General features: G+C 37.9%; 1 protein-coding gene across 1 annotated transcript in view; it reads left to right on the top strand.

The window, feature by feature from the left end:
* Positions 1-27,556, top strand: part of LOC136872277 (uncharacterized) — a 259,648-nt gene that overhangs the window by 18,611 nt on the left and 213,481 nt on the right. Inside the window, exon 2 of the mRNA XM_067146098.2 lies at positions 15,581-15,779. Within this exon, the coding sequence (XP_067002199.2) occupies positions 15,581-15,779 (199 nt within the window). The remainder of the gene's footprint in view (positions 1-15,580; positions 15,780-27,556) is intronic.

The following is a 27,556-nucleotide window of genomic DNA, read 5'->3' on the forward strand; positions in this document are numbered from 1 at the left end:
CTGGGGAGATATTAAAGACAATGGGGTGGTACATAGTGCCTTATTTAAAATTTCTCTTTGACTATGTCATAAATAATAGTGTAATACCAAAAGAATGGAAGGAATCTATAATAATACCAATTTATAAAGGAAAGGGTGATAAAAGGAAACCAGAGAACTACAGACCAATCAGCCTGACCAGTATAGTTTGTAAAATACTGGAGAGTTTAATATCAAAGTACATCAGAGGGATATGTGATGATAAAAATTGGCTCATGAGGAGCCAGTATGGATTTAGAAAGAAATTTTCTTGTGAGGCACAACTGGTGGGATTTCAGCAGGACATATCAGATGAATTGGATTCAGGAGGTCAGTTAGATTGCATAGCCATAGATCTTTCCAAAGCCTATGATAGAGTGGAACATGGAATATTATTAAAGAAATTGGAGGGAATAGGATTGGATGTAAGGGTTACACGTTAGATAAAACACATTTCTAAATTCAAGGGTTCAGAAAGTCAAAGTAGGAAATAATGTATCTCAGGAAGAGAAAGTTTGGAAGGGAATTGCACAGGGTAGTATAATCGGTCCGTTACTTTTCTTAATATACGCAAATGATTTAGGGAACAATATAACATCAAAAATAAGATTGTATGCATATGACATAATTGTTTATAGGGAAATAAATAACATTGAGGATTGTTCAGAATTACAAAGGGACCTTGAAAGTATCCAACAATGGGTTGAAGAAAATAATATGAAGGTTAATGGAGGCAAATCAACTGTTACAACTTTTACAAACAGGAGCTTTAAAACTGAATTTGAACATACTTTGGACGAGGTAGTTATCCCGAAAGATGGCAAGTGCAAATACTTAGGTGTGAGATTTGAAAGTAATTTGCACTGGAAGGGTCATGTTGATGACATTGTTGGGAAAGCATACAGATCGTTACATGTCATAATGAGGCTACTTAAAGGATGCAACAAAGAATTAAAAGAAAAAAGTTACTTGAGTATGGTTCGTCCATTATTGGAATATGCAAACAGTGTTTGGGATCCTCACCAAGAATACCTAATAAAAAAAATAGATAGTGTGCAGAGGAAAGCAGCAAGATTTGTAACAGGGGATTTCAAGAGAAAGAGTAGTGTATCAGAAATGTTAAAGGAACTTGGGTGGGAAACTTTAAGTAAGAGAAGGGAGAAAACTAGACTTATAGGATTATATAGAGCCTATACAAGAGAAGAAGCATGGGGAGATATCCGTGAGAGGCTTCAGTTGGAAAATAATTATATCGGCAGGACTGACCACAAATATAAAATTAGAAGGAATTTTAGCAGAAGCGATTGGGGTAAATTTTCATTCATTGGGAAGCGTGTGAAGGAGTGGAACAGTTTACCAGGGGTAGTGTTTGATCCTTTTCCAAAATCTGTACAGATATTCAAGAAGAGAATAAACAGCAACAGAGAAAATAAATGAAGTATTAGAGGGCATTCGACCAGTGCAGGTTATTGTAAAAAAAAAAAAAAAAAAAAAAAGTGTGTGTGAATAAATTAATTCCATCCCCTGGTCTAAGGAGTTTGGACCGCCACAGTAGGGGACTGCCTGTAGGGGTGAAGTACAGTGGGGACTTCGAGGGCCCTGGGACCGCTACGGTAGCTGTGAAGGCCCTTCAGGAACTCTGAAAAATGGTGGCAAAAGGGTTTCTGGTTAAGACGCAGCAGGTCGTTATGCAACTTAGGTTCCAGAATGGGTAAAAAAACAAAAAATTAAGTAAATAAATGCAATGTAAATATTAATCAAATCAAATCAAAATCTCTTTATTTGCAAATGAGGTGTCTACCTCGGTGGCAAATGGTACACTAAAATACTGTACATTATTGTCAGGCACTAAATTTTAAATTAACAAGAGAAGAAATTTTTTTTTTTTCTAGAATACAATAATATATAATTTATGCTAACAATTTTTTCTGTTAAACAAACAGATCATCCTTAATAAATTTATATTGTTTACAAAATGCTACTTATTAATATCTCCTATACTTACAAACATAGTCAACTAATATACAGTATGTGGAATTACTTCAAATATTACTATGCAACTGGTATAAGATTAAAATTTACATTGCAATAATTTTTTTTTTTTTTTTAAATACGCATTTTGGAACCTAAGTAGCATAACGACCTGCTGCGTCTTAACCAGAGCCCCCTTTAGCCACCACTTTTCAGAGTTCCTGAAGGGCCTTCACGGCTACCATAGCGGTCCCAGGGCCCTCGAAGTCCCCACTGTACTTCACCCCTACAGGCAGTCCCCTAGTTTGGCTGTCCAAACTCCATGGACCAGGGGATGGAATTAATTTTTTTTAACACACATTTTTTATTTAAAATAGCCTGCAGTGGTCGAATGCCCTCTAACATTTCATTTATTTTCCCTGTTGCTGTTTATTCTCTTCTTGAATACCTGTACAGATTTTGGAAAAGGATCAATCACTACCCCTGGTAAACTGTTCCACTCCTTCACGCCCTTCCCAATGAATGAAAATTTACCCCAGTCCCTTCTAATTTTATACTTGTGGTCAGTTCTGCCAATATAATTATTTTCCAACTGAAGCATCTCACGGATTTCTCCCCATGCTTCTTCTCCTGTATAGGCTCTATATAATCCTATACGTCTAGTTTTCTCCCTTCTCTTACTTAAAGTTTCCCACCCAAGTTCCTCAAACATTTCTGACACACTACTCTTTCTCCTGAAATCCCCTGTTATAAATCTTGCTGCTTTCCTCTGCACACTATTTCTTTTATTAGGTATTCTTGGGGGGGATCCCAAACACTGTTTGCATATTCCAATAATGGACGAACCATACTTAAGTAACTTTTTTCTTTTAATTCTTTGTTGCATCCTTTAAGTAGCCTCATTATGACATGTAACGATCTGTATGCTTTCCCAACAATGTCATCAACATGACCCTTCCAGTGCAAATTACTTTCAAATCTCATACCTAAGTATTTGCACTTGCCATCTTTTGGGATAACTACCTATCTTATACCAGTTGTATAGTATCATTTGAAGTAATTCCACATATTGTATACCAGTTGACTACATTAGTAAGTAGTACAGGAGAAATTTAAAGTAGAATTTTGTAAACAATATAAATTTAATAAGGGCGAGCTCTGTGTTTAATAGAAAACATTGTTAGCGTAAATTGTATAATATTGTATTATAGGAAAATTTTCTTCTCTTGTTAATTTAATATTTAGTGCTTGACAATAATGTATTTTAGTGTACCATTTGCCACCGAGGTAGACACCTCATTGGAAATAAAGAGATTTTGATTTGATTTTGAATATCATTTACAACATTATCAGCCAACACTTGCCTTAGTATTTTAAGGGGAATCAGATATATATCTTTCCTCTTTACAATGAATTATTCTTATTACTAATGGCAATCTCGCAATTAAATTTAGCTTTTATATGATTTCCTTCTAGATCGTGTGCAACCCTTCTAATGCTTACAAAATCCTTTCAACAAACTGTATTGTTCTTTTTTAAAACCAAATCTAATGCTAGACAGCAATAATAAAAGTCAGTTTGCATTTGCAGACTCTTCCAATTTCCATAGCTTCCATAGAATCAAGATGTTTTTGACGTTAAAAACGTAACCTCTTTGATACAGAGTGCTCCTAAAAATCATTGACATTGGCAAAGGAATTCATTTAACACTCCATCACCTGATAGTTTGATGTGCCAGTCAACTTCTTTATCACGGGTCTCGATTCTCGAATTATTTCAGACTAGATAGATAAGGTATGGCCACCCTATGTAGATTGAACTTGGCCCATTTGATCCAAATCATTCCATGGCCTCCGATACACATTTCTGCCATTGATGTTCCTTGCCATTTATTTACATTTATTTATCTTCTGCCTGGAGAAACTGCAATCTAATACAATTCTGTATTTCGTGCTACGACATCCTATCATCAACTGTAATTTAATGAGATTCCATGGAGTTTTGAACTTATTATTTTGCCGGTACCTTCAATCCGTTGACTGTTATTTGTTTGGTTATGCGAGTTATTTGAGTTGCTGACGTATTTGGACGTATAATAACTGGACGTATGATTTCATTAATTTTTACGTTACCATAAACTTCCAAGTTTCCTCTGACTCTGATCCAGCATTCATTGGAAGGTTTTAGTATGTACAACAACTTAAAGACGAACTCTCAAAGAGAAATCTTACAACGAACAGCAAGACGCGGTTACGAGAAGATCTCATAAAAAACAGCAAAGATCTCTAAAAGTTTTTTGTCGAGGTTGACGAAGATCCGGACTCGTCATCAGAAGAAGCTGTAAACATGACTACAATGTGTTCCAGCTAAATGAGCATGATACAGATACTCAATTCCAACTTGACAGACCAAATTTCGAAAGTAAATGACAAAATTTCGGAAGAAATTTCTTAAGCAAATACAGTTTTAACTGGACAATTATCTCAAGTGTACACGCAGGTTTATAAAGTAGAACAGGGCCTAGAATCGAAAATTTCAACCGTATATGACAAAATTTCATAGATGAATTCCCAAATTAGTGATGTCACCAATCAATTAACACAGCAGATATAGGACATCAGGTCAAAACTGGGACAGGTGGAGCAGGTGGAGCAGATCGATAGTAGACTTAACCAGCTGGAAGGGGACATTTTGAACCTCAAGGAGGCAGTGGAAACCCAGGTTTCCAGCATAAAACAACAGATTGAGGGGAGAATTTTGACCATCAAGGGAGATGTGCAGTATATGAGAGAAAACATCCTTCACGCGGTAGAGGATAAACTAACTCGAACATAACCTATCGCCATGCCTCCAACCCCCTCAAACCTAACCAGCAATACAGCCTAGACCTGAAGGTGATTATAGAGAGCCTTCGGGAATTCCACGGGTGACCGGAAGAGAACCCGACTAGCTTCATCGAGGGATCGGTCAGTCTACTCGGAAGGACTAATCTACCGGAGGACATCTTTGTTCAACTCATCACACTGCGGTTAAAAGGGCAAGCCACTACTTGGTGGAATAACTTGAAGGGCTTAAATTTAAACTGGACTGATTTCAGGAGGGAAGTCCTTGCTAGATTTAATTCCAAAAGGATGAAGAGCTCTGTGAAAAGGAAGCTACTGACTGATGCACAACCCACTGGCATGAGAGGCAGCACATTCGTCCTCCAGAAGTACCAGCTCTTCGAGCGGCTGCACCTGGAAGGAAGCAAAAACGAAATCTTACCACGCATCATAAATCTACTCCACGATAAGATTAGACCCCTAGTGAAGGTATCGCAACCGAGATCGTTTGATGATCTGCGGAGAATCCTCGCCCAGCTGGCAGAAAAGAACACAAGAGCAGAGCCATGGAAGAGACCAGCTCAGTTAGGAAATGCTACCAGTGTGGAAGATCGGGACACCTGAAGAAGAAATGTGCAACTTTGGCGTCGGAACACTAGGTCCAGCCCATTCTGGATTGAGGGACTGGAAACAGGAATGCGCCTCAAGACCCGACAGACTAGCAACCCTGGTCAAGTAGGAGAGAGATTGGTCAGATTGTGAGCAGAACAGGCCAGCTTCACCCAGTTATCATCTTGAGGATAGGTAACGAGAATTTTTCAGCCATACTCGACAGCCAAACAAGCCATTCATTTGTAAATGGGACTGTTGCCAGATTACTACCGCCCATGAAGTTTCACCATTTCAGAAGGATAGTGGAAGCAGAGGACGGAGTAACCTATTCCATCCAAGGACAGACTAAGCTAACCGCTAAATGCATGGACCTGCCTCTTGTAATTAACTTTGCAGTGATTCAGAAGCTAATACCTGACATCATATTAGATCATGACTTCTTGATAGAATACAAGGTGATCCTAGGCTATGCTGCTCATGAAGTCTTTTTGTAAAAAGACAGATATGTCTAAGGGTCGTCTCCCATGATGGAAATCTTTTTTTTTTTTTGCTAGTTGCTTTACGTCGCACCGACACAGATATGTCTTATGGCGACGATGGGACAGGAAAGGGTCAGGAGTGGGAAGGAAGCGGCCGTGGCCTTAATTAAGGTACAGCCCCAGCATTCGCCTGGTGTGAAAATGGGAAACCACGGAAAACCATCTTCAGGGCTCCCGATAGTGGGGTTCGAACCTACTATCTCCCGAATACTGGATACTGGCCGCACTTAAATGACTGCAGCTATCGAGCTCGGTAAATGGAAATCTCTGGACTCGCAATGATGTGGAGGTCTACGTAGACCTGGGTGATATCCAGTTAATGCATCTTCAATTAAGTGAAGAAGAGGAGCTGAGACACGCCTTAAAGGACTTTCTAGAAGTAATCACCAACAAAATAGGCTGGAATACCACTGTGATGCATACTATTGAATGCAGCACTTCCTCACCCATCAAGCAACGCCCAAATCCAATGAACTTGGATAAGCACAACTTCGTCATTCATAAGATTCAAGAGATGGAAGGGTAAAGTCTCATTGAATCCTCCACATCCTGTTGGGCTTCGCCTATCATCCTACCGAAAAAGAAGAATGGGTGGTATCGACTGTGTGTGGACTTTTGCAAGTTGAACAAGAAAACCGTTAGTGACGCCTATCCCATCCCTGACCTGAAAGACTCACTGAAACAAGTAAGTGGGTCTTGGATTTTCAGCATGCTGAATCTCAACTCTGGATACTGGCAAGTGGAGGTTGAGGAAAGTTCTAGGCCACTGACCACCTTCATGACACCAAGAGGATTGTACCAGTTTAGAGTAATGCCTTTTTGACTGAAGAATGCTTCTCCAACCTTCATGCAACTGATGGATAAGGTATTATCAGGATATGTTGGAGATTTCTGCCAAGTGTATCTCGATGACAACTTAATCCATAGCAGGAATTTTCAAGGACACCTTGTACACCTGAAGAAAGTGCTGGAACTACTGAAAATTCATGGACTGACCTGGCGACTGGAGAAGTGCCACTTTGCCCAGTCCCGCGTAGAATATCTTGGCCATGTCCTAACATCTGAAGGTTTAGAAAAGCAACCAGAGAAGAATCGAGCTATCGAGGAAGCCGAACGCCCGCAGATCAAGCAACAAGTACGTCAGTCCTTTGGCTTGCGTGGATGGTATAGCAGCTTCGTGCCACACTTTGAAGAGAAGGCAATACCACTCACCAATCTACTCCCATAACAACTACCCATTCCGATGGACCAGCAAGGAAGAGGCAGCATTCCAAGGCATTAAGGCTGTGATATGCCACGCTCCTGGTTCGGCCCATCCCGACCCTCAACGGAAGATACGCCTGCAGACGGACACCAGCGATTCTCACTTAGGAGCAGTGTTATTCCAGGAAATGAGTGACCTTGGAAGGGACATCATCGAGTATGCCAGCAGAAAGCTATCTCCCACTGAACAACGCGACTGCACTGCTGAGAAGGAAGCCTTAGCGGTGGTGTGAGCCGCTGGCAAATTCAGAGGCTACTTGAAGGGAAGGGAGTTCCAGCTGTACACCTATAACACAGCTCTCAAATGGTTGAACTCAGTCTCTTGCTCAGAATCTAAATTGATGCGATGGGCTCTGTTAATCGCAAAATTTGATTTTGATGTGTGTCACGTTCCAGTATTGATGAACATAGGAGCAGACAGTTTATCTAGGCACCCAGTGATGGAACTTGAACCCAGGAGCACCAATGTTGAGAGGGAGATTCCTCAAAAAATACCAGAGCAAACCCAGTGAACCTGTTCTTATGATCATCAGGAAGGAACTTGATCTGGGCGTAATCGAGCAATGACAAGAACAAGACAAGCTCTGTAGGACCATGACGCAGTGGATTAGGAGACAGAATACCAATAGCCGGCTTGTCCCGAGGGAATTCAAGATGTGCTATAAGAACTTCCGGATTGACGGAGGACTCTACAGATCGCACCTCTCCGACATGCCTGCAATAGTGGTGATATCTAAACAGCACACGGTAGAAATCCTCGAGAAGTTCCACGACAGCACTGAAGCCGGACATCCAGGAATTGAAGGGACATACCAGTCTATCCGACAAAGATTCTTCTGTGTCAGCATGCGGAAAGACATCCTTGTGCATCATTCTGATACACACCAAGTTAGGTGCTCAGCCTCGTCCATCATAATGACACATGAGATAGGCTTGTGTACAGAGAAATAGCATAGTGTCTTCTTCTCCCTGGGACTGTGGGATCACAGGACAGTGCTGGTCGTATATTGGTCAAGGGTTGGCAGCACGGCGTAGCCTTTTCTTGTCTGCCAGTCTTGCCTCCAGATAATATTGTTTACTTCCAGTGCTGGTGTGTTATTGCAGGAACATGTATTCAGATAGTAGTGGTAGTGAACTTAGTATTCTTAGAAATATGAGTGACTCAGAAGATCCGACAGTGCACTTGTCAGACCTTAATTTTGACAGTAGTGATACTGATTATATATTGTGATGGACCAACCTACCACAACAATGTGGAAGTATTACAAGAGGAGGAACAGAATCAGAGTTTGTTTTTGAAAAATGTTGATGACAAAATCTTGATAACAAAAGAAGGTGAAGTCATAATTTGACAGAATGTTGAAGGTAACTTGAATACCTTTGATTACCCTCCTAGAGAGCTACCAGGTGTATCTGAGACTGCTAATAATAAACTATCTACAAATTCTCCTTTTGAATTTTATTCTCTGTTTGCTGATAATGACATATCAGATCTGATGGTCAATGTGAAACTAATGGATATGCTGAGCAAAGTATTGTTGATGCCATATCAAAGGGGGAAAAAAAAAGTATAATGTTTCAAGGGATGACATGCTAACATTCTTAGATCTAGTGTTATTGATGGGTCTAGATAAAAAAACCTAAACTAACCAACTATTGGTCCAAAAATGCAATTTACAACAGTACATTATCCAAAGCTGTGAGCAATAATAGATTTGAAGTGATTCTTAATTACATACACATTTCCAAGAACAAGATTGCTCTATGAAATGACTGATTGGCAAAAATAAGACCACTGGTCAGTGCACTAAATATTTCAAAATGCAATGAACTTGCAGGAGGAAATTTGTATTAATGTTCAGTGATTCCATTTTGTGGTAGCGTCAAATTTTGCCAATACATCCCACACAAAAGGCATTGGTATCGGATGAAGTTATAAAAGTTATGTCTGAAAGGTGAGTACACCTGGCACTTGAAAGTATATGCTGGAATAGGAAATATCCCATGTGGTCAGTCGGTTAGCTTCTGCTAATACAATTATGGAATTAGTGCGTCCGCTGTTAGGAGAAGAACACACTTTATACACTGACTGTTTTTATACGAGTGTTGCACTAGCCCACCAGCTAAATGTTACACACGTCTAGTTGGAACACTTCATAAAAAAAGAAAAATGAACTCTAAAACAATCGTCATAAAAAAATAAAAATGAACTCTAAAACAGTCGTGAAAAGTACACTTCACAGAGGACAGATGATTGTCAAGGAGTAATAATGGAAAAATGGAAAGACTAAAGGATGTGATGTTCTTAACAGCAAAACATCTACCTGAACTGGCTGAAACAACTACCAAACGGGGTGTTACAAGGAAGCCATCCACAGTTTTGCAGTACGATGGAGGAAAATCATTCATTGATGTTTCAGATCAACTAACATCTTGTGGTACATCTGTATGTTGAGATGTAAAATGGTACAGAAAAAATTATGTTTGAGCTCTTGACGAATATAGCTGTTGTTAATGTACACTCAGTTTACAATTCTACTGTTTTTACAACAAAAAACATTGTATCATTTCGGGAAGAACTTGTAACTTACCTGCTTTTGGAACGTCTTCACAACAATGAGAAAGATGACCTACCTCCCCCAGAGGTAGATGCACTTCTTGTTGCCAACTTTTATCAGCACGTGAGGGGAGGAAACTAGCTGCTAAGAGATGCTGTCAAGTAAGAAGAATGTGCTTTGTTTGCCCAGAATTCAAGTACATGTGTATGGACTGTTTATTCAAGAAACATAAATATGTAAAGAAGTAGCCCAAAGTAAAACGTTTCTTTCAGTAAAATGTGAAAGAAATTATTTGAGGGAATCTACTGAGTATTGTATGTATTTACTCCTAATGTTGATTCCTGTGTTCATTTTTATATTTCATAATTCATTTCATCTAATCTAACCTAGCCTATTCTAACATAACCCTAGTAACATAAAACAATGTCAAAATTTGTATGAAGTTGTTTGAAATAATAAGAAATTAGCAAATAATATTTTTAAACGTATTTTTGTGTGTGAATCAAAATGACGCACACGAAAAGTGTATACGTAACTTACTCATAGCCCATGTGCATCTTACTGACTTGCATCTTATTTAGAAGAGTTGAAAATGGGAATGTGCTTTTGTTTTAAAACACCCATAGGCCACCAAGATAACGAGTTCATGCAATAGTAAGCCGTGGGCTGTGGGTATATATACCAACTTTCTGGCTGGGTTTAATGGTATATCAATTTGTTACATATGGGGATGAACTCATAACTTACCTTGTATCAAATGGATACATATGGGGCTTTCTTTATTCGTGTCAGAAGTATCAACTTTACTTATAGATATTTAACAAAAAGCAACAAGATATCTACATTCCTACTATACAAATATACAAGTCTATTATACAATCACAGATAGAGCAACAATATTCGAGAGCTAGATGATGCTTGCCCAGTATTGGGCGACGTCAATAGCGTTGGGGGAGGCTGCAATCAAGTCTTTCATAGTGCACATTGAAGGACATAAAACACACTGACATAGATGTTGGATCGTCTGCTGCTCTCCGCAATCACAAAGTGATGAATCACTTGAGAAGCCCCACTTCCGCAAGTTTACTTTGGTTCTGCCGACTTCTGTACGGAGTCTGTTAAGGGCTTTCCATACTGTCCACTTCTCCTGGTGTCCACATGGAAGACTTTCCTTTGGCTCTATCCAGTTGGAAAGGTGGTGGATTCTTTCTTTCCACATTGTGACTCTAGCATTCTCTGCTTTCCCCTCAAGGTAAACTGATGTGCGGAGAAAACTTTTCCTAGATTTTAGCCTCTGTGTGGCTGGTTGGTATCCATAGAGAGGATGTGCTTCTGAAGAAGATGCCTGGAGCCTTTCTTTGTTAGCTGCTACCTCCCTACGAATCTCACCGGGAGCAATACCAGCTAAAAGTTGGACCTTCTCAATGGGTGTAGGTTTCAAACATCCAGTGATGATCCTGCGGCTTTCGTTTAAAGCGATGTCGACCTGCTTCGTATGAGCTGACCTGTACCAAACCGGGGAGGCATATTCTCCTGCAGAATAGCATAGAGCTAGAGCTGATGTTCTAATTGTTTGTGGTTGTGTTCCCCAACTTGTTCCTGATAACTTTCGTAGAATGTTGTTTCTGGGAGCTATCTTTTGTTTCAGTTTTGACAATGTTTCTTATATGTTAATGTGCGATCCAGCATAACTCCGAGGTACTTTGGTGTAAAGCAGTGTTCCAGTAAGTTCCCCTTCCATAGTACTTTGAGTTTCTGAGAGGCCTGCGCATGCCGCAGATGGAACGCACAGATTTGAGTCTTAGCTGGATTTGGTTTGAGTTGGTTTTTCTCATAATAGGTACCTAGCTCTTCTAATGCAGCAGTCTCTGCTTCATCAAAGGTATCAGTTTGAGTAGTAAGTGCAAGGTCATCGGCATATATAAAGCTTTTAGTATTTTCTGGTAATGGCTGGTCATTAGCGTAGATGTTGAAAAGAATAGGAGCCAGTACACTGCCTTGAGGTAGTCCATTCCTTTGATTCCTCCATCTGCTTCGGCGTCCTTGGAATTCGACAAAAAAGTGACAATTTTCCAGGAGAGTAGCTATCATCTTGGTTACCTTGATGTCTGTAATCATTCTATAAAGTTTGTGTAATAATATCCTGTGATTTACTGTATCGTAGGCGGCTGAGAGGTCCACAAAAGCCACACCAGTAATCTTCTTCATTTCAAACCCGTCCTCGATATGCTGGGTTAGATGTAAAACCTGTGCTGTGCAACTCTTTCCTGGGCGGAAGCCACATTGCTGAGGGATTAGGACTTGGTCTACTACTCCCATTAAGCGACTGAGCAACATTCTTTCCATTATTTTGTATAGGTGGCAGAGTAAGGAGATTGGTCTGAAAGTGTTAAAATCTTGCAGAGGTATCCTGGTAACATATTATTGACACCTAATTAAAATTACTGTTCTTGAAATGCAATCTGTTGTCTTCTATATATAAAATTTTCCTTCCTTCACACCTTAGTACGTGATAGCGATCACACTGCTTCCCGCACAAAGCACACATGCATCCCTCATTTGACGAGTGATACTTCATCATGGAGCATAGTTTGAAGTGAAAACCATGCACAGCGAGCCTTGTTGATACATGCCGTAACTCCCATTTGTCATTCATCATTGCTTCCATACTGTAGAAGTGCAACCAGATTTCCGATTTCTTTCTCTGATGTTCGTGAAATAAACTTTGGTACACTGGAGTTGATGGGAGAGAGAATTTGTCCCGTATTTCCTCCAAAAACATCATTTCCCTAGTTAGCTCATACACCAGTCTCGAAGAGGTGAATTTCGATAAACATAGGGCTCTCTTTAAAAATGTTGCTTTTATCTTCTCCACATCCTTTAAGTTTCTTACCGACAGATGCTGCCAGATACTGGAGATGCCGTAGGTTGATACAGGTGCTATTTTCACTCTGAATAACTTCAACGCTGTCTGAAGGGATATTTTATACAAATATCTGATGTCATTAATAGCTACCACGGTAGTGCAATTACACAGTACCAAAAACTACTACACACTCAGTGAAACATCAGTTGAAACTACGCGGATCTCCGCAGATAACAACTTTAATAAATATCAGTAGGGTCAACTAGATGGCAATAAACCAGGGAGGTGGGAAGGGGCTGGAACCTACCGAGGGCATGAACATGGCTTAGGTTGCAGTTTCAGAAATAATCAACCGTGATCCTTAATTTTGAAAAATATTATTTACAAATGAATTCCGAACAATTTCAGTCATGCGGAAGGTACCGACCGACACACAACTTGTGAATTACGAACTACATGTTCTGTGATACACACAACTATTCGACGTTCTTTGATAATGGCTTCCTATAAGTTCAAAGGTTCAACCAAACTATACATCTAGTTACAAATCCAGTTGTACAATGCAGTTTAGTAGGTAAGAAGAAACGTAATACGCTATTACAATTTACAGTGAAGTTAAACGTACTTTTCAAACTCTAGCGTACATCAAGTGACACGGAACTACCAGAGGCAAAACCGCAAGGAAAATATATTAAACTACAGTTTACATATTTAGCGAAACAAGAAACGGGAAATGCCTCGAAAACAAACAGGCAAGCCCAGCTGAAAAGCTAAGGCATCATAAATAATTAAGTGGCGAATCTAGGTGAGGTTAGGGCAAACTCCTATATGAAAAAGCAAGCGAACATTACAGGAAATTTAAGCTGGATCGGAAATCAAGTGTGCTTACCCCTAAATGGCCCATCCCGGTAGCGAGGCGACATCAAAATTTCGGACAACCAGACAGACCACTCACAGACAGACCAAGACAGACCACGAATGCAGCCTCGCTCTCTTTATAAGGGAAACCCTGGCCTTGGAGTAGCCAATCAGAACACATGAGCCCGCCTGTCGCCACCCAGATTCACCAATCACAATTCTTACTTCAGTCACGAACTTAAAATACTTTATAATACCAATATAAATGGTCCGTTATTGGACATTATAAATTTTCCAGCTAACTCATTCCTGGTTGCCAGCGTTTCGCCCCCGTGTGCTAGGCTGGGCTCATCAGTTGGTACCTCCACGGTGTTCACTAGCCAGCGTGTGCCACTAGCACACGGGGGCGAAACGCTGGCAACCAGGAATGAGTTAGCTGGAAAATTTATGATGTCCAATAACGGACCATTTATATTGGTATTATAAATTTACTCATTCGGAACAAATTTTTCGGTATCCTTATGGGATTCAACATGTAAATCATCTGATGGCCAAACAGGCATCAATTTTTGGTAGTGAGACAGTCTCCCGTAGTGCATTGGCACTGCTGGTGGTTACAATTAGCCTACGCAGTGGTCTCCACGGTGTGCACTAGCCGGCGTCTTGGTAGGTGTGCTAGGTACCAACTGATGAGCCCAGCCTTGCACACGGGGGCGAAACGCTGGCAACCAGGAATGAGTTAGGTGGAAAATTTATAATGTCCAATAACGGACCATTTATATTGGTATTATAAATTTACTCATTCGGAACAAATATTTCAGAATCCTTAAAATACTTTCTCGAATACACACGATCGCGAATCTTCCATTTCCAGAACGGTCAGAACATACTTTCTAGAATACATAACCAACAAAAGGCAACGCACCCTGTTGAAAAATTTGCGTCACAAATTTTCTGGACTGTTCCAGTGAATATAGAAATGTAATCTACTAGTTACAACCAATCTATGTACAACAATATTTCTTACACTGTACAGGTTAGGTACCTGAAAGGAATAGAAATAAAATATTCCATCGCCACACTTCAGATTATACAGTAAGTACTAAGGAAGGTTTACAAATAAAGTCTTCAATAAACACACTCCACTTTCCAACACATTCTACACCTGTGACTCTTATTATTGATTTATATGTTTTCTTTTAATTAATGTTGGCTGTTTTGGGGTGACAAATACTTGTGCCATGCCATGCATGATAATAAATAAGTACAGCTTTCTATACATGGTTACAAGAGAAAACTGAAGATAAATGGGGTCCAGGTCACAGAAGAATATCTTTGCCAGGGAATCTCGAGTAGTGGTTCCTGTTCTTTGTACAGGTTCACTGTTCTGAATGGCTATGAATAAAGTGCAAGTAGCTAATCATCGCCGACAGTATTGGAGACTTGGCGGTAGAAAATACAACACAAAGCAAGGTTTAAATGGAGAGGAAGAGAGTGAGAACAGTTGTTGATCCTGGTAAATGTCATTTAAACTAAGATACTACCAAATATGTGCAAGGAGCTGTTAGTGTGATCATTTGCTGTACAAAATACTAATTGTGTTTTCAGTGGGTTGACCACTATAGAGAAACAGGTCAGAATGCAGAAAGTTGCAGCACTCAGCTGCAAAGAGTTACAAGTATATTTGTCATGTGTTGCAAGTTTTTATATATTTATGTATATATAAAATTATATATTTGAGAGCATATCAAATTATATATAATGTGTTGTCAGATTCAAAGACTTATTTAACAGATTTTCTCTCCAAGGCTGGTCTTTGATCATACTGAATTCTTTATAACTGTATTACTGTGTGGGTTTTTTTTTCCCCCTGGAAATGGGTGCTTTCATCTACTTGTCAATTTTCAGAGCTTAATGTTACAGTCTATTCGATGTAATTTAAGGAATCATTTGTAGTGACAGTATTTTTGAACAAGTTGCAATGATTTGTTACAGGTATTTCCTCTTTGTTAGGAAGGAATAGCAAGGTTATCTAAAAACATGCTTCTCTATGTAACCACTTTTAACTTTTAGGAAGCAAGATTTGAAGGTGAAACCTTGATCATGATGTCATATCTACGGGCTGAAGTGTTATCAGTTATTGGAGACCAAGCCATGTTGTGGTCAATGGATATTGGACTTTTAACTTATTGTCCAGTTGAGAAGCTCTGCCTGATAGAAGACAAGACTCTACTGTCTCGAGAATCTCTTGTATCTCTGGCAGCTTTGAAAGGTATGGATTAGATATTGTGATGAATTTTTTATGCAAGTCTAATAGATAAACAAAAAATTGTTATCATCAAGCGAGTTTTATATGCCTTATAGCAGTTAGCTTACATTCAGGAGATGGTGGGTTTGAACTCCATTATTGGCACCCATGAAGAAGATTTTCTTTAGTTTCTTACTTTTATGTAAGACATTCCTTAATTAAGGCCACGGTCACTTCCTTCCCAGTCCTGGCCCTGTCCTATCCAGTTGCTGCCATAGGACCTATTTAAGTCAGTATAAAGTAAAACCAACAGCAGAAATTGTCATAGTAACCCACAGCAGCATGCATATTCACTAGGGCCTGGATTTTTATGCAATATCAAGGTGTGAAATATGTACATAAAAAAGTAATAAATATCAGTAAAACATATAATTAAATAATAATATTCATAAAATGTGTAACAGTATTAACTCCTTCACTATCAGCCCGAGTATGTACTTGGGCTCCCCATTATCGCTGCATGGTATCGGCCCAAATACGTACTCAGGTTTGTGCAGCTTTGCCTTAATTGCTACGATTGTAGCCGAAAATGAACTCAAACGCCATCTGTTGCACACCGTCGGAATCACAAAGATATTTTCTTTGCAACAGTGCTGCTCTAAATATTTATCCTCCTTGCATTGCCGAGCTTGAGACAAAAAAAATGACGGTAGCCACTGTTTGTTTACACCTTATGGCTTCCTCATTGTGCTGTGCTTTGTGTTTTTTCCTAAATGATGACATTGTAAGAGAATTGCACTGTGATAATGATTTATGAAGTGAAAGTGAGAGTTCAAGTGAACCTAGTGATGATGAAAATATCAGTCATGATAAAGATGGCACTGGTGTTCTCGATATTGTTTTACTGGCAATGGGTAGTAGTGATGGGACTTCACACTACCATAAATTCCCCAAATTTGTAGATTCTATTCCTATCCCCAGTAAACTACAATTTACTGAGAAAGCAGGTTTGAAAAGATATATTCCTGACAATTTTACAGAACTTTCTTCAAATTAATTTTTTCAAATGACTTATAGTTTATAAGAAAATTAATTTTCTGTCTACGTCTGCATTTCTTCTTTATATGCGCAAGTTTTTTGAACACTGTGGGTAAAGCAAGGTAGTCTAAGACAGTGAAAGAGTTAATGCACTATTTTTTCAAAAATGTTTGTATATTCCTTTTATTATGACTTGTGATTATGATACAAGATGGTAAAATTGTTTCAAATACCGGTACCTCCATAAATACATAAATAATATAGTCTACTGTTTTCTAATTTTGACCGAATGAAATAATCGAATTAAATGCATAATAAAAATACTTCTGATATTTAAAAAGATTCCGGTCTAGAAAATCAAGATTAAAGGCCGAGGGGGTTCGTCGAAACATACAATAGAAGGAAATTTGATTGATCCACCTTTTTTTCAATACATAATAGGTTGTTAATATGATCACAACATTTTTATTCAGTACCGGTTTCGGTGTCTAAGGACAACATCATTAGCTGAAACAGGTCATATGAACAAAGATATACAAGTATGTAGTACATATAATAGACCCTTAGTAAATGACATTAATAGGATGAAGTAAAAATACAATGCTTAAAAGAATATAAACAAGTTATGTCCTTGCTGGTCAAAGTATAAAATGAAAGTGAAGATATTAACCAATGTTTGAAGATATGATCACTTTGAAATAGTTAAAAAGTCTCAAGCGTAGCACTGCTAAACACAGGTTGAAATAAAACATGGACATCCAAAAACTGTCGTAGTATGCAGTCCTTCCACAGAGTATTGAATAAAATAACATAAGTAAGTTTGATGGTGGCTTGTAACACCAACTCATAAACAGAAGCCATCATTTATGAGGTACTCAAAGAAGTGGATCATATTGCAGGCAAAGAGAAAGTAGATATATGGCCAGAAAATTCTCGATCCATTTCGGAACCTGAAGTATGAAGAGAAAGTTAAGAGTTAAAATGAAATATTGGAAATAGGGCAAAACACTGTAAAGTTAAGTAGGAGACTCACCTGTAATGGCCTGATGTGTGTGTGGAGAGTGCCAAGGAGCAAGTGCTGGAGTTTGCTAGAAGCATAGAACATCGTTAAGCGGGGGAAAGGGGTGGGTCAGGAAGGGCGAGAGGAGGGGGCGGAGTCAGGTAGGCGTGGTAGGGAAGGATAACGTGTGACATATAATCTGAAAAACAAGCTGGTTTTAGGAAGTTTAACACTGTTGAGAACTGAAATAAGAGAATCAAATAAAATTCTGGACTTTTCGGAAATGTCGTTCAAGTTGAGATTAGGATTAAAATATTGGTCTAGATGTATGTGATATCTAGTAGGGGGTCTTTGCTCAACGTGTCTGATATTGTTAAATCTTGATCTAATCCATTAAATTTGTGTTTATAATCTTTTATGTACTGACCAACTGCGGAAAACCTATTGTATTTAATTGCATTGAGATGTTCGACATATCTAATCTTGAAGCTCTTGCCAGTTTATCTTATATATGAACTGTTACAGTCGCTGCACTGAAACCTGTAAACTCCTGACTTAGTAAAAGGGTCTGATTTGTTGACCAGGTTGGAATTGTGGAGAATATCCATATTTCTGTTGTTGGTGCGGAAAGCAATATTGACGTTATGTTTCTTGAATAGGTTGGTAACGCTGCAGATATTTTGATTGAATGTAAAAGTTGAGAATAACTTAGGCCTGGGATTATCTTTTATTAAGTTAGATTTAGATCGATGTCGGAATTTGTTGATGATATGTTCGATGAAACTTTTATAACCATTAAACCTGGCTATCGCCCGTATAGTATTAAGTTCTTCGTTTAGGTCTGCTTTCGACATTGGAATTTTCAACGCGCGATCAACTAAGCTATTGTAAGTAGCACATTTGTGGGAATAGGGATGCATGGAATCCTGTTTTATTGTTGAGGCTGTATGGGTATGTTTTCTGTATATTTTATAAGAGAATGAAAAAGGGAGTCTGGTGATCATTATATCTAAAAAGTTGATGGAAGCATTGGTTTCTGAATCCAGTGTGAATTTGATATCAGGGTCTATGTTGTTGAGGTTTGAGAGGGTATTCAGTGCATCGACAGAATGCTCACCGATGATGACAAACGTGTCATCTACAAATCCGCCCCAGAACGTAATATTACTAAACTTATCATTCCTCTCAATGGCATTGTGTTCCAGAAAGTCGTAAGTATATTTCTGCTAAGATGCCAGAGGCCTGTGATCCCATAGCCAAGCCATTTTGCTTATAGATAACCTTGTCAAATGTAAAATAATTATTGTCCAGTAATAATTTTAAAACAGAGATTTCATGTTGTTCAATTGAGGATTAGAATTCAGATTATTCTCGATGATGGAAAAAAGTTTGCTTGTTTTTATGCTTGGATACATGTTAATGATATCGAAAGAATGCAGTATGTGATGTGGTTGTAAGTTAAATTTATCTAGTTTCTTAATAACCTCTGCAGTATTTTTAATGGATTTTTGAGCAGCAAAAGTGAAATCTATTTTAAGGAACTGTTGAATAAACTGACCAAGTTTGTATACAGAGCTTGGTCTATAGTTTATTATAGGGCGTATGGGAATACCGGCCTTGTGGATCTTCGGTAGTGCTTTCGCAGTTGGTAAGCTAGAGTTCATGTTGATGAGCTTCACTTTTCTTTTTCAGTTAAAAGAAATGATGCATTCTTGAGTGTTTGTTTAGGTTTCCTTTGAATTATCAGTGTGGGATCTTTGTTGACAACCGAAAAAGATCTATCTTTAAAAAAGTTTTTTGTTTCTTCAATATAATCTGATCTTTCCATAATAACGGTGGCATTTCCTTTATCTGCTTTAGTGACATTGAGTTGATTCTCTTTAATTTTCTTCTTAAGTTCAATGATGCTGGTCCTTTCCGGAAAATCTGCGTATGTTCTATTGGATTCGGGAGATGTGAAAATTTTATTAAAATGTCTCTTAGCGTCTAATGTTAATTCATCTTGTAAATCTTTCGGCATTTTGTTAATGGCGACTTCGGTTTCAATAACTAGTTTTGAAGCGATGTTAGGCGTACTTATATTCGGCCAATTATGTTTTGGGCCTTTAGAAAGTATTGTACTTTCTTTCTTATTAATCACAGTGTTCGATAAATTGACGAGTGGGGGGTGAAACTGAGAAATAAGATTCTCGTAAGTACTGTCATTGGTAGTCTTTTTCGGGAAGTTATTAAGTGATTTAGATTTGTTCAAAAGCGCATCAAACTTATTCTCTTAAGGTCATTTGTTTGCAAGATAAAACATTAAAAAGCCTATTGTAAACCTGATCTTGGAAAATGTTCCATTGGGCTCATAATCTGGAGGCCTTCGGGCTATGCAGCGGTCGCTTGGTAGGCCAAGGTCCTTCAGGGCTGTAGTGCCATGGGGTTAGTTATTTAAAAATAATATTACACACTGTAAGTCGCGGAGTTTATTACACAACGTTTGCCTGATCATCATCATCATTTCCTCTTCTCCAGCTGACGTTGGGTTAGGGCAAATATGGTTCCTCTCCACTTCCTCCTGTCTCTCCACCATTCCTCATCCAGCACTGTGTTCCAGTCCAGGTTCCGTTGTCCTATGCTGTTCTTCACAGAGTCCATCCATCGTAATAGGTCTTCCTTCAATCAATCAATCAATCAATCAATCAATCAATCAATCAATCAATCAATCAATCAATCAGTCACTACTGATCTGCATTTAGGGCAGTCACCCAGGTGGCAGATTCCCTATCTGTTGTTTTCCTAGCGTTTTCTTAAATGATTGCAAAGAAGAAATTGGAAATTTATTGAACACTCCCTTGGTAAGTTATTCCAATCCATAACTCCCCTTCCTATAAATGAATATTTGCCCCAATTTGTCTTCTTGAATTCCAACTTTATCTCATATTGTGATCTTTCCTACTTTTAAAGACACCACTCAAACTTATTCGTCTACTGATGTCATTCCACGCCATCTTTTCACTGACAGTTTGGAACATACCATTTACAAACCATAACTCTCATCTTTGTTCCGTATTGAAAACAGCTATCTCATTAAGTTTACAAAAGGAATATTTTTATTACCCCACCTATTCAATACAATTAATTCCACAGTTATGTTTAGTCGAACAGCTCGTCTCCTTTCTTCCAAGTCTTCGCAGCCCATACTTTGCAACATTTTTGTAACACTACTTTTTTGATTCACAATTAAGTATTTATATATTTTCCACCTAGTCGATACAATGGTTGCTTAAGGCAATTTAATGGTTAAAAGTGGTACATGTTTCATATATTATCAACATCTTCAGCCACATAACACTGTTTAGATGAAAAATATATAAGTTGACAAAGTAATGCTTTAGAGGAAGTGTCCTTAAAATTAACATAAGTGCGATATGGACCATGAAGCTGATTTTATGTAACACTACTCTTTTGTCGGAAATCACCCAGAATAAATCGAGCTGCTTTTTTATTTTTATTTTTATTTTTATTTTTTCCAGTTCTCGAATCAAATAATCCTGGTGAGGGTCCCATACACTGGAACCATACTCTAGTTGGGGTCTTACCAGAGACTGACATGCCCTCTCCTTTACATCCTTACTACAACCCCTAAATACCCTCATAACCATATGCAGAGATTTGTACCCTTTATTTACAATCACATTTATGTGATTACCCAAATGAAGATCGTTCCTTATATTAAGACCTAGGTACTTACAATGATCCCCAAAGGGAACTTCCACCCCATCAACACAGTAATCAAAACTGAGAGGACTTTTCCTATTTTGAAACTCACAACCTGACTTTTAACCCCGATTATCACCATACCATTGCCTTCTGTCCATCCCACAACATTATCAAGGTCATTTTGCAGTTGCTCACAATCTTGTAACTTATTTATTACTCTGTACAGAATAAAATCATCTGCAAAAGGCCTTATCTCTGATTCCACTTCTTTACACATATCATTGATATATATAAGAAAACATAAAGGTCCAATAATCATGCCTTGAGGAATTCCCCTCTTAATTATTACAGGTACAGATAAAGTTTCGCCTACTCTAATTCTTTGAGTTTTATTTTCTAGAAACATAGCCACCCTTCAGTCAATCTTTTGTCAAGTCCAATTGTACTCTCTTTTGCAAGTAGTCTTCCATGTTCTGCCCTATCAAATGCTTTAGATAGGTCAATCGCAGTACAGTCCATTTGACCTCTTGAATCCAGGATATCTGCTTTATCTTGCTGGAATCCTACAAGTTGAGCTTCAGTGGAATAACCTTTCCTAAACCCAAACTGCCATCTACCAAACCAGTTATTAATTTTGCAAACATGTCTAATATAATCTGAGAAAGAATGCTTTCCCAAAGCTTGCATGCAATGCATGTCAAACTGACTGGCCTGTAATTTTCAGCTTTATGTCTATCAACCTTTCCTTTATACACAGGAGCTACTCCATTTATTTGGTATAGCTCCTTCATGCAAACAATAATCAAATAAGTACTTAGATATGGTACTGTATCCCAACCCATTGTCTTTAGTATATCTGCTGAAACCTTATCAATTCCAGCTGCTTTTCTAGTTTTCAACTTTTGTATCTTTCTGTAAATGTCATTGTTGTCATAGGTAAATTTTAATACTTCTTTAGTATTAGTCACCTCCTCTATTTGGACATTATCCTTGTAACCAATCTTTACACACTGCTGACTGAATACGTCTGCCTTTTGAAGATCCTCACATACACACTCCCCTTGTTCATAAATGATTCCTGGAATTTCCTTCTTGGAACCCATTTCTGTCTTAAAGTACCTATACATACTCTTCTATTTTTCACTAAAATTTGTATGACTGCCAATTATATTGCCATAATGTTATCCTTAGCAGACTTCTTTGCTAGATTCAATTTCCTAGTAAGTTTCTCAATTTCTCCTTACTTCCACAGCCATTTCGAACTCTTATTTCTTTCCAACCTGCACCTGCTTCTTAGTCTTCTTCTCTGTTATAATATAGTCGATCTTTACCATTCCTTACCCCCTTTAAAGGTACAAACCTATTTTCACATTCCTCAACTATTCCTTTGAAACTATCGCAGAGTCTGTTTACATTTTTATTTACCGTCAGCCGGGGTTACAACGGTCCCAGGGGTGACTATGGTCAAAACTGAGGAAAAATATTATTGAGGCTTATTTATATATTATATATTTTTAAAATCTCAGTTTTCAGTTTTCCCTCCAATCTAGGCACATTTTTCTTTCCAGAAAGGGAGAACTTGTGATTCTAACCTGAAATGCGTTTTTCTGACTATCATTTGTTTGAACACTTATTTTTTGACAAAAACAACAGTTGGCTAAACTGTTCATTGTTGCTTCTAGGTCATCACTTCTAAATGTCATCTGGAAGTGTTGTTTACCTTTGTTTGTTCCTTGTGAAGGTATGTATGTAATTTTATCTTTATAAGAAATTGTTTTGTACCTTAAAAGTGCAAATTTATAAACAATAGTACAATTGTCTTGTTTATTGGGGTTACTATGGTCATGAGTATCAACTCATTGCAATTGTCTTATGGGTTATATTAGATTACTCTTGTTAAATATTGTATAGCCTACAATTAATATATTTATATTTTATTATTCACTTGTTTGTTTCATACTTCATGTTTGTGTCCTTCTTATTTCATTGTTAGTGGCAAAATGGTGAGGTCTGTCCTAGAAACTGACAGTAATTATTCAGTTGTTAGTGACATTGCTGAGTCAGTTTTAAGTTTCTTGGAAGAAATGCGCTATTCAAAGTAAAGAAATGGCCCCACAAGAAAGAAGAGATGTTTTGTTGAGCCAGGAAAAGGTGTCTCTTTGGAGGATATTGAACCTTGTCCACCTCTCCAAGATCAGTTTCAAGCAGGAACAAGGGGTGAAACATCAGTGTTACCAGTCTTCAGAAAGAAGCAGAAAAGGCATACAAGAGAAAATTCATCAGACTCTGAAAATTATGTTGAAACTCATTTAAATGGAAGTGATGAAGAAACTTGGGAAGAGATGAACGTAGGCATGATGGCAGAAGAAGAAGAAGAAGAAGAAGAAGAAGAAGAAGAAGAAGAAGAAGAAGAAGAAGAAGAAGAAGAAGAAGAAGAAGAAGAAGAAGAAGAATGCTGTAGGAAATGAACAGCAGGAGACTATGTTCTGGTTGAGTTCAGTATCAAAAAAACAAAACTGCATTACATAGTAAGGTGATAGATGATGATGGTACTTGTCAAGAAGATGAAGTGAAAGTTACATTTCTTAGAAGATGTCATGAATATTTTGTGTGACCAAAGGAAGCATACATTTCTGTGGTTACGTGAACGATGGTGATCCACGAAATATCACTGTAATATTTGTCACAAACGAAAGGTAATCATTGATTAACTCAAATAAAGTCTCAAATCCCAGGTTGATTAAGAAATACCGTCGTTACTAGCAAGAAATATGTACACGTATTTACTGGCTGTAAATAGGAGTCCATGGTGTTGCATTCCGCTGCTTGCGCCGTCTTTTGTTTCTTTCTTGAGGTCCAGGGCTGGCACCGATGAATGGGAGTGCGGGTATTTTCTTGAAAAATAGCATGATCCATGGACCAATACATATATATGTATATTTTAAAAGGGAAATAGCATGATCCCTGGACCGATAAATCGTTTAATGAATCAGTTAATGCACATGAAGTGACAACCCACCAAATTACATCGAATGAGAAAAATCAATAAAACGACACCGAAGAACTTCAGTGAGCAAATACATCACAGACGAGAGTGTTAGACAAACAAAACACTTACGGAAGCGCTGCGACGTAGCAGAAATAGTTGTTGTAAGGCAGTAAAGTATGTATTATCTAAAATAAAATATTTCGTATTATTTCTTAATTAACCTGGGATTTGAGACTTTATTTGAGTAAAAGCAATTACTATCTTCCATTTGTTACAAATATTACAGTGATATTTCGTGGATCACCATCGTTCAGGTAACCCATTTCTGTTATCAAAGTGAATGAAATTCTTAAAATACTACTGCCTCCATTTAAGCAAAGGTGGGGGTAAGCTAAGCTTCTATATAAAGTTCACTGGCTTAAACTTGAAATGAGACAATTATAAATGAAAAGGACAAATTAAACACATTTTGAAAATTTTTCTTTAATGTTTGTCATAATTGTAATTTTTTAGCTTTAGACTATAGTTAAATATAAGATTTCTTACATCAATATGCTTGTAAAAACATGTTCTGTTTGACCATAATCACCCCCTACTAATTCCTGCATATTTAGTAACAATTCTTGAGTGATTTTAATATATGACCATAGTGTCCCCACCCCATGGGGTTACTATGGTCACTACATTTTCAGATGTGAGACAATTACCGGATGTTCGAAAAATTTATTTTAGTAAGGCGATGATACCCAACACTTTATACTAAATCATATTTCATTTTTACATGGATATCTCATAAAATGTGCAAGATATTCACAAAAAACTGAAAAATGTGACCATAGTAACCCCAGTTGACAGTACCGTTTTCCACCGATGATAGTTACTTTTTAAAAACTCCCTCATGCCTGTTTTATCAGCCATATGGTACTGCCTAATAGTCCTAATTTTAATATCTTCCTCTCTTTCACATTTATTTTTAACTACCACAAAAACAGCTTCATGATCACTAATACCATCTATTCGGTTTCTCTATTGAGCTCATCTCTAAATATATAATTTTATTAAACACATTGTGTACAAGGTATTAATTAATTAAATGAAATTAGCATCAGTTGCATAGTGGGTACGATGCGCATTGGTATCACCCAAATATCACTGTAAAATTTGTCACAAATGGAACATAATAATTGCTTTTACACATATCAAGTGAAAAATCCCTGGCAAATTAAGAAATACCGTCGTTATTTGAGAAATATGAAAACATACTTAAGGCTTGTAGACAGGACTGGTTTATGACGTACTGCGCTGCTGGTGCCGTCTTTTGTTACTTTCTTCAGGTCCAGGGCTAGCACCGTGGAATGAGAGTGCTATGTCTGTAGATTCTCATTATCTTTGTCCATATGACTAGAGCGGCCAGTTTAAACAGCAAAATGGAGGTCAACAGAAAAATGGCATGATCCCTGGACCAATAAATATTTTTATTTCTGTTCGAAAGAAAGTAGCTCAATCCCTGGACCAATAAATCACTAGTCCACTGAATTTTTCTTATGTACATTGGCCATACCATTTTGTCGCCTATTAAATATTGCATATCGCGATAGAATTCATGAAATGATGATGTTTGACAAGTGAAGCAATGAAACGAAAGCAAAGAACTTCAGTGAATAGAGATATCACACACGAAATCGTTGAAAGTGTAAGATAAAAGACATACGTGTGTCACTGTGAGCGCAACACCAAATGTACTTGTAAAGTGGTCAAGTACGTATATATATATGATATTCTCCAAAAATCAAATATTTCTTAATTTGCCAGGGATTTTTCACTTGATATGTGTAAAAGCAATTATTATGTTCCATTTGTGACAAATTTTATAGTGATATTTGGGTGATACCAATGCGCACTATACCCGATTTCTTACATCAATATGCTTGTAAAAACATATTCTGTTTGACCATAATCACCCCCTACTAATTCCTGCATATTTAGTAACAATTCTTGAGTGATTTTAATATATGACCATAGTGTCGCCACCCCATGGGGTTACTATGGTCACTACATTTTCAGATGTGAGACAATTACCGGATGTTCGAAAAATTTATTTTAGTAAGGAGATGATACCCAACACTTTATACTAAATCATATTTCATTTTTACATGGATATCTCATAAAATGTGCAAGATATTCACAAAAAACTGAAAAATGTGACCATAGTAACCCCAGTTGACAGTACCGTTTTCCACCGATGATAGTTACTTTTTAAAAACTCCCTCATGCCTGTTTTATCAGCCATATGGTACTGCCTAATAGTCCTAATTTTAATATCTTCCTCTCTTTCACATTTATTTTTAACTACCACAAAAACAGCTTCATGATCACTAATACCATCTGTTCGGTTTCTCTATTGAGCTCATCTCTAAATATATAATTTTATTAAACACATTGTGTACAAGGTATTAATTAATTAAATGAAATTAGCATCAGTTGCATAGTGTGACAAAGTCAGTGTCCTGTCTTTGCACTCAATGATATGATACGTGTTGCATGGTCCTCCACATATGGTGCACTGACATCTGTCGGTGGGGCTGTGGTATCCCTTGGTCGAACATATTCGGTGATGTAGTCCGTGGGCTGCCACTCTCGTATATAAATAGCGCAGTTGGTAGTTGGCCCTTTTCCATTCGTTGCTTGTCATCGCTGGGGTGGTGAGGAGTCCGGGATTGATGTCTCTCACTTTCTGTCGCCTGTCTTCTAGGTATCTGGTGCTTTGTGGTGTTGGTATCAGATTATGAGCTTTCATCAGGTCTTCTATAAAGAAGGTGTGTCTGCCAGGATATACGTTATTCTGTTTTGCGCGTATTTGGAGACACAGAGCATTCCTTTCAGGTAGGCTGTTTTAAATCCCTCTAATCGCTTCAGATTCAAGTATGTGAGGTGGTTCCATATAAGCTGTATGCCGTATGAGGCAGTAGGAGCAATCTTTATTTCGAATAGTCTCAGGGCTGTTGTGACGGATAGTAGATTCAGTTTCTTTATCTCGAAAGTTGCCTTCATTGCTCTTACAGCTCTGTC

The sequence above is a fragment of the Anabrus simplex genome, chromosome 4, assembly GCF_040414725.1.
Source record: "Anabrus simplex isolate iqAnaSimp1 chromosome 4, ASM4041472v1, whole genome shotgun sequence".
NCBI classification, from domain to species: Eukaryota; Metazoa; Arthropoda; class Insecta; order Orthoptera; family Tettigoniidae; genus Anabrus; species Anabrus simplex.